This window comes from Trichosurus vulpecula, chromosome 5, assembly GCF_011100635.1.
Source record: "Trichosurus vulpecula isolate mTriVul1 chromosome 5, mTriVul1.pri, whole genome shotgun sequence".
Classification (NCBI taxonomy): Eukaryota; Metazoa; Chordata; class Mammalia; order Diprotodontia; family Phalangeridae; genus Trichosurus; species Trichosurus vulpecula.
This window is the reverse complement of record NC_050577.1, coordinates 103191268-103200073: the sequence shown is the minus strand read 5'-3', so window position 1 is coordinate 103200073 and position 8806 is coordinate 103191268. Positions and strand designations below refer to the sequence as shown.

General features: G+C 39.4%; 1 protein-coding gene across 1 annotated transcript; it reads left to right on the top strand.

Moving 5' to 3' along the window:
• Positions 1-6999: 6999 nt before the first annotated feature.
• On the top strand, positions 7000-7944 carry LOC118849853 (taste receptor type 2 member 41-like). Its single transcript, XM_036758902.1, has one exon. It carries the CDS (start codon positions 7000-7002, stop codon positions 7942-7944), a length of 945 nt encoding a protein of 314 aa, XP_036614797.1.
• Positions 7945-8806: the final 862 nt, after the last annotated feature.

The window sequence follows — 8806 nt, the reverse complement described above, 5'->3', positions numbered from 1 at the left end:
TCTATTACCTATGTGACTTTGGATGAATCACTTAACCTTTGCAGGCCTCAGTCTTTCTTTAAAGTGAATGGATTTGACTAGGTCAGGGGTTCTTAACCTGGGAACTTTCAAAATATGTATATATATATATATACATATATATATATATACATATATTTATAACTATTTGAATATAAGTAGTTTCCTTTGCAACAACACCATGTATTTTATTTTATTCATTTAAAACATTATTATGAGAAGAGGTCCATTGGCTTTGCCAGAATGCCAAGGGAACTGGGACCCAAAGAAGGTTAGAAAAGGTGGTTTCTAAACCTTCCTAGCTGTATATTCCTATGAACCCCCTGTGACAGCTGGGCTAGAACATGAAAATTACCTGAAGGTGTTTCTTACAATCTTCCATCAAGAAACAGTTAAAATTAACTGCTAAAGCAGGGGTTCTTAATCTTTTTTGGGTCACAGACCCAATTGGCTTTCTAGTTAAGTCCATATTCCCTGTCTCAGAATAAAGTTTTTAAATGCACAAAATGAAATACATAATATTACAAGGAAAGGTACTTAAGTTGAAATACAATTATACAAAAACCAAAACTACCACATATTTTTAAGAGAATTCAGGTTAAGAAATCATGTGAAGGGAAATGGAAGGCCCAATTCCTTTAGTAATTGGGGCCTGTGCTAAGACCTGCCCTGATGGTAGGTGTGCTTTTCTTTTTCTTTTCTTTTTGAGTTTTTTTTTAGACAAATACTAAAACTTAAATACATGATAAGAAAAGAAAAAGAAACATTATAAATTTAAATTTAAAATAAGAAAAGAAAAAAATGTCACGCATAGCAGAACATAGGAGAGGATTCAGAATATATAGCAATAACTTCATTTCAAGAAAGCCTATATATTAAATGCTGTGTGTTATGCTGAAAGGCGTCCATCTTTTTTTGCTTCCTTGTAGGTTTTCTTTTGTTCTCTCATTCTCTGCAGTTCACTTTTTACATTGTTCTTCCCCTGCCAACCCCTGTCCCAAGGCTACAATTGAGCATGGATATATTTATATATATGTATTGATATATACATAAAACACATACATACACACCCACCCACCCCCACATATATATGTACATATATAAATGTATACTTTCCCTAAGACCGTCTACTCCTAATCTTTGTTTTTGTGGTTGTGCAGATCTTTTTTTCCCCCTATCTCTCTTTACTCCTCTACTTTGCTTCTACTTGCTACCTTACCCTCCTATTATTTAACTTACCCCCACACCAGCCATCCCTCCCTTATCCTTCCATTCCCCTAAATCTAAACACCCTTCTATATCCCTTTTAACTTATTCCCTCACTCTCCCCTCTAAAGATCCCTCCTTTATCCTCTCCCCTCTCCCTATCCCCTTAGAGTTTTATTTCTTTCTAAATTTAGAAGACTTTTATACTCTTCTAGACATATGTGTATTTTCCCCTCTTAAGCTCATTCCAGATGAAAGTAGGTTTCCAGAACTAAGAGCCCCCTTCCCCTCTGTATTGGTTCTTCCTCTTGCACCTCATTGCTATAAGATAATTACTCTTTTAACTGTTCCTGAATGATTTTACTTTTTGAAGTCATATCATACTCAGGTCTATCCCAATCTTTCTTATAAGCTACCTAATTATTAGTAACAATCTTAGACATAGATTTTCCATTTTCCATACAAAAAAGGTAAAAATTCTATCCTTATTTAGTTCCTTGTAATTGGTTATTGGAATGTACCTTAAATTTCTCTTGGCTCTTCTATGTAAAATCTTCTACTGAGTAAAGGGTGTTTTTTTTTAAAACAAAATCCTAAAAGTCTGACAGTTGATCAAATGTCCTTTTTTTTCCACTCAGAATTATGCCTAGCTTTGCTGGGTATGATATTTTCGGCTGGATGTCCAGTTCTTTTGCTTTTCTATATGTAATGTTCCAAGACTTGTGATCTTTTAGTGTCACCAACACTAGGTCTTGTGTGATTCTAATTGTGGTCATATGTAAATTGTTTTTTCTTGTTGCTTGTAATATTTTGTCCTTGATCTGGGGGTTTTGGAATTTGACTATAATATTCCTCTGAGCTTTCCTCATAGGATCTCTTTCAAATGGTGATAGGTGAATTTTTTCTATTTCTACTTTCTCCTCTTGTTCTAATGCTTCAGACAGTTTTCTTTAATTATTAATTGTATTATTGTATCAAGATTATTTTTTTGATCAGATCTTTCGGGTAGTCCAGTTATTCTTATGTTTTCTTCCCTTGATCTGTTCTCTAGATCCATTGTTTTTCTTATGGGATGTTTTACATTCTCTTCTATTTTTTGTTCTCTCTCTCTCTGTCTCTCTGTATATATATATATATACATACATATATATATATGTAAATATAAATTTCTTCATCTCTTATAACTTTACTGGTTTCCCCTTGCCCAATTCTGATTTTTTTCATAAATTTCTTTTTTTGTTTTAGTATACAACACTCAGTTCCACAAGTTTTTGGGTTCCAAATTTTCTCTCCCTCCCTCTCCTCCCTCCTATCCCCCAAGATGGCACATAATCCAAAGTAGGGTCTAGATATACCTTCACATTGAACTTATTTACATAATAGTCCAGCTGTAAAAAAAGAATTATAACCAATGGAACGAATCATGAAAAAGAAGAAACAAAACCAAAAAAGGAGAAAAAAAGAGAGCAAATAGTTTGCCTCAATCTGCATTCAGCCTTCATAATTCTTTCTATGTGCATAGCTTTTTCCATCATGAGTCTTTTGGAGCTGTCTTTGATCCTTGCATTGCTGAGAGGAGTCAAATCTATCAAAGTTAGTCCTAACAGAGACCATGTGTCTGTAATCATGTATAATGATCTCCTGGTTCTGCTCCCCTCACTCAGTATCAGTTCACATAAGTCTTTCCAGGTTATAATGAAGTCCATCTGCTCCTCTTTTCTTAGAGCACAATAGTATTCCATTACCTTCATATACGACAATTTGTTTAGCCATTCCCCAATTGATGGGCATCCCCTTGATTTCCAATTCTTTGCCACCACAAAAAGAGCTGCTCCAATTCTGACTTTTAAGGAATCATTTTCTTCCTTAAAATTCTGTATCTCCTGGCTAAATGGTTGACTTTTTTTGTCACAATCTTCTGTTTTTCTTGTATTATTTTTTATTTTTCTTTTTAATTTTTCCTCAATCTCTCTCATTTGATTTTTAAAATCTTTTTTAAGTTCTTTAATGAATTCTTTTTGGGCAGGGGGCCATTTGCCATTACTCTTTGGGGTAGAAGAGGGTTTCTTTGCTTCAGTATCCTCCACTGAAGAGGAACCCTGGTCTTCTCTATTCCCATAGTATAGCTCAATTCTTTCTCCTTTGCCTGTTTTTATAATCACTTCTAGTCCAGGGGTATGGGAGATGGTGCCTCTGGCCTCTGATCCTCTTCAATTCTCCCCTCTGACCTTGAATTCAAACTAAGACCTCCAGCCTCTCATAGGTGTCCACAGTCAGTGGCACCCACCCCACCGCTTTTGCACTCACCTTGCATGTGTTGGTTCCTTCTTAGCCTGGCTGCTGTACTCAGTATAGTTGGGTCTGGCTTTCCTGGTCAGCAGGGGTTCCCTAGATCTTCTCCAGGTCAGAGGCCAACTCCCCTCACTGTCCCAGGGGTATAAGTTCCTGTGGCTGGGGCAGAGGCAGCCTCCCAACACTGCTAACCCTAGGGCTTGCTCTTTGTTGTATAAGCAGCTTGCCCCAAGTGGTTAAAGCAGACCCTAGCCTGGAGGTGTTTACTCTTCACCTGGAGGAAATCTAGTCCTGGGATTTTTCTTCAGATCTTCATTGACTATCCCCAGAGGACCCCTGCTCTGCCCTTACTCTTATTTGTTTTCACTGCTCTATGTTTGCCCAGAGGTGCTATTTTATCTCTTTTGTGGAGGAAAATCTTGAGAGCTTGACATTTTCTGACCTACTCTGCCATCTTCCCAGAATCCTCCTGGTAAATGTACTTTTCAGCAATTTCTGCTGCCCTTCTTTCTTAATCTAAGAGAGTAGGGTTGGGGTGGGGCAAATGTTGGAAGCCTTATTCCCCTCTTGGCCCCATATATCCATCCCCACATGTCCTAGCCAGTAAATTTGTACTTGGGATAGGACTGCCTCCATTTTCTTGCTCTTCCTTTTCCCACCTAGGTGACTAAGCAGTAACCTTGCGATGGATAAGTCCAGGCAACCTAGTGAGTTTCAGAAGGTCCTGGGGTCCTGAGAGACCAATGGGGTTGTGAGCTCAGTATCCAGTATAGTGGATGATTGTAGTTGTTGATTGTGGTCTTAATAACAATAGCTGGAGTGTTCTGGTGCCAAGGAAAGAATCAGCACCAGAGTGAGGGAGGCCACAAGAAAAGAAGAACGTTCTTGGATCACCCTTGGCATTTGATTGGACCATGCTCAGTAGAAGTAAAATGTGAAAATCTAATTAGCAGAATTGCCAAATTGTTTATTCTTGATGAGGCTTACTACCAGACTCCCAGTATATTGTAATATCCTTAAAAATTGAATTTCTGAATCCTGTTTAAAATGTTCTGTCAAGGAACGCTATGAGTCACTTTATCCTTGCTTTCTGTATGGGAATAAAATGCCCTGTCTTGTCCTCAGTTCTCCTGATGCATTGGGTACCACTTTTATCTCTTCTTCCTTTTTGGGAAATCTTAGACTAGAGCCAAAAAGAGATTTGCGGATGTGATGAATGAAATGAATCTGAGAGATGGGGAACCTATTTCTCCCACTGAGAAGTCAGGGTTTCTCCAGAGCTAAACCCTGGGCAAACCCTGACATTAGGTAAAGCGGAGGAAAAGGGGAAAGAAGTATTTATATAGCACCTACTATGCGCTAGGCACTGTGCTAAGCACTTTTTCAAATAGAATCTCATTGCATCCTCACAACAACTCTGCAAAGAAGGTGCTATTATTATTCCCATTTTTACAGTTGAGGAAACTGAGGCAAACAGCGGTTAAGTGACTGCCCAGGGTCACATAGCTAGTAAGTGTCTAAAGTTGGATTTGAATTCAGGTCTTCCTGACTGCAGACCCAGCACTCTATTGTGCTACCAGCTGCCTCTTAAGGACAGAGTTTGGCTCAGGTCAGTAATTCCTGTGGCCTAAGAGGAGCAGAGCAACACCTAGCTAGTCATTATGATAGAGTGGCTTTGAAGTTTCTTAGCTTTTCTGTCCCTCATTTCCTAGACTTAGTTGTGAGTGTTGGCATCCAGCCTTGAGACAGGTGTTTCCCATTCTGGTCCCAAAGGTTACTAGAATCATAGAAGTTTGGAGTTTGAAGGGATCTCAGTGGCTGCCCATGACCACTTACCCCTGAGTAGGAACCCCCACTAAAATATACCTGACAAGCGATATTCTAGCCTGCATCTTTAGACCTTCAGTTCTTTGGAACTCATGACCTCTTAAGACAGTCCATCTCATTTTAGGAAATTTTTCTTTACATCAAACCAAAATCTGCCCCTTTTCCATTTCTGTCTATTGCTCATATTTCTGCCCTTTCAGGACAAGTTCAAAACAAAAGTAATTCCTCTTCAAGTATTTAAAAACTGGTATTATTCTTTTTTCTTTTTCCCAGGCTAAACAAACCCAATTTCTTGAGCTAACTCCCAAATAGAATGGTTTCCTGTCTCTTCACCATGCTGATGACCCTTCTCTTTTCAGCATTCTTTCTAAGACATAGCCACTAAGACTGAACATAATACTTAAAAATGCTCTGACTAGGTCAGAGAACAATGGAACTGTAATTCTCTCTGGACATCATATTTCTATTAATGCATCATCAGGTCATACTAGCTCTTTTGGCTGCCACTTCATCTATTGACTCATACCGAGTTTGCTTCACACTAACAACTCACCCACCCTGCCTTTTTCATACAAATTATTCTGGTCATTCCTTTTCTAAGCTTCAGGCCATTTTTAATTAATATATTATTACTACTTCCACCCTCCTGGCTGTTTGGTGGCTCTGACATGTGGGATATTTAAAATACCTTTCACACTTTTATCTCTATTCTGGTTTTCCTGAAGGAAATTTACTAGCTTGTTGTTATGCCTGGTTCTGTTCTGGGCTTCAATCCTCCAGGGGTCTACTGAAGGGATGCCTGGCTTCTCCATATTATTCTCTGTAAGGATCTCTGGCAAACTCTAATTGTCTTCCTGTTAGAAGCTTGCCCTCATTTCCTGGGCACCCCCTTTCCAAGCTTCTTCTTTCTGGGTCAACTTGGATTAATAATTCATTTTCAAAACTGAGATTACTGACAGGTTTACCATTTGTACTCATTTCCCTGTTGTTTATTATTAGGTAAAGGCCCCTCCTGGATGGGTTCATCTTTGAAAAAGAACATTTTGCACATGTAGTCACAAAAAGGTAATTCTTCTTTCTCTTACCCTTACCTATCACAAGCCCTATACTCCAAGTGTTGACGTGTGATCTGGAGGAATGGCTGTGTTTTCATGAAGGCAGCCTGGTACAGTGAAAGGAGCACTAGCTCTCAAGTTGAAGGACATGGGTTCAAATCCCACCTCCAATGCTTAATACCTGTGTGACCTTGGGCAAGTCACAGCCTTGCTGGCCCTCAATTTTTTCATTCATAGTACTTGGGGATGTGACTAAATGGCCCCCAAAGACACTTCTAGCTCTTCTTCTATGATATTATGAGAGAAAAGCTCAGTTTCCATGACAGGAGCTCAGAGAAATTATTTTTACTAGTCCAGGCAAGGAATGCAAATCACATGTATTTGAAAAGAACACTGGTAACTGAGGCTGGTGAGATTTGCCTCCACACAGAGCTGCATAGGCCTTTCCCCCGCAACCTCACAGGGTTGTCTAATTATACTGTGGTTTGGAGAGAAAGGGTAGAGCATTCTCCCTGCATGTCTCATCAAGCAAAGCAGGAGCTCTGCAAATCAGAGGCTAGGAGAGACCTAAGCAAGAGGTGTTATTGTAGGAGTGACCAAAATGATGGGACTATTCACGACCTTTGCCATGGTTCTCTATGTCCTGTTTTGCTTCCTGGGGATCCTGGCTAATGGCTTCATTGTTGTGGTACTGGGAAGGGAATGGGTTCGATGCTACCGGCTGTCTCCCTGTGACATGATCCTGATCAGTTTGGGTGCTGCCCGTTTCTGCCTGCTGTGGCTTGGAATGATACACAGCTTTTACTATTTTCTTCACCACCTGCAATATTCCGAGGAGCCTATCCACCCACACTTTGGGATTTACTTTGATTTTCTGCATTCGGTCACATTCTTGTTTGCCACTGGGCTTAGCATCCTCTTCTGTGTGAAGATTGCCAATTTCACTCATCCCATTTTCCTTTGGCTGAAGTGGAGAGTCAAGGAACTAGTACCCTGGTTCCTACTGGTCTCCTTACTCATATCTTTCATTGTCACCATGCTGTTTTTTGTGAAGAACAATGCTTTGTACCAGGCATTCTTGCAGGGGACATTCTCTGGGAACATAACCTTATGTAGCCTCAGTAGAAAACTAGAAATCTGCTATTTTCTCCCTTTGAAACTCATTATTTTTTCTATCCCCTGTTCTATGTTTATAGTCTCAATAGTTCTGTTGATTACTTCTCTGCAGAGACACTCCTGGAGAATGCAACACAGTGCCAACAGTGCCCAGGATCCTAGGACTCAGGCTCACACCAGAGCTCTGAAATTACTGATCTCCTTCCTAGTCCTTTATATTCTTTCTTTTACGTCTTTTGTCATTGATGCTACTTTTTTTGGCTTTGAGAGTACCTGGTACTGGCCATGGCAAATTGTGATTTTCCTGTCCACATATGTTCATCCTTTCATCCTTATCCTTGGCAATTCCCAGCTAGGAGGGGCCCTCATGAAACTTCTTCTTCTGCTTAAAACCTTCTGGAATGACAAGGGGGCATCATCTTCCACCTAAGATATGTGCCTCTCTCTCCTGTATCAAAGAAAAGACTTCACTGAGGACTGGAGCAGAGCATATCCTTTGACTAAAGTTTTCATCCTATTTTCCTCATTCATTGTTCCTGTACTCATAGATTCAAATGAATCTGTGACATCATGGATTTAGGAGTGTCTGACTTCCAGTGAGGCCTTATTGATGCCTGCCTATGCCTGCCCATCCTGCTTCACTCTTGTCCTTCCATAAGGGGTCTCCAGCCTGCATGTTGGAGGCCTCCCTTTCTCCTGACCTTTGGAGAGTGCCAGTGGAATACTCTGGTTGTCCTGTTGTCATCTTTCACCTTTGTCACTGTGTCTTCTTCTTCTAAGAAAAGAAGAAACCATCATGCATTTTTCAAAGAACATTTTCTTTCTTTTTTAAATAACCACAGTGACTTTCTTCAAATGACCCTCATAAAGGTCACCTTTGGGCTGTCATTCCTAAAGCTAGATGTTCAAGAACATCACAGATGCTTCTTCTATCACAATATCCATGTGATGAAATGACTTTATTTTTCCATTTTAAGAAACTGTAAAATATTCTATTTAAATGTTGTTTTAAAGCCATTTGTTCTTGCTAAGATAGAGGCTATTTGAAAAATCAATGTGAGGAAATCTTGGTTAGAACATTAGTTGTGGAAGACAGGCTGTAAGAAGCTCAAGATTGTTAGAGTCAATGCCAGATATTAGAGGAAACCACTGTAAGTAAATTTTTAGGAACAGTTTTTTTACTGGGAGAGCAAAGTTTATAGAATCTTCTTTGGTTCAGAGCTGAAGGAACCTTAGAAGCCATTTATATGGGAAGAAAAATCAAACCTAGAGAAATGATATTACTCCAGAAT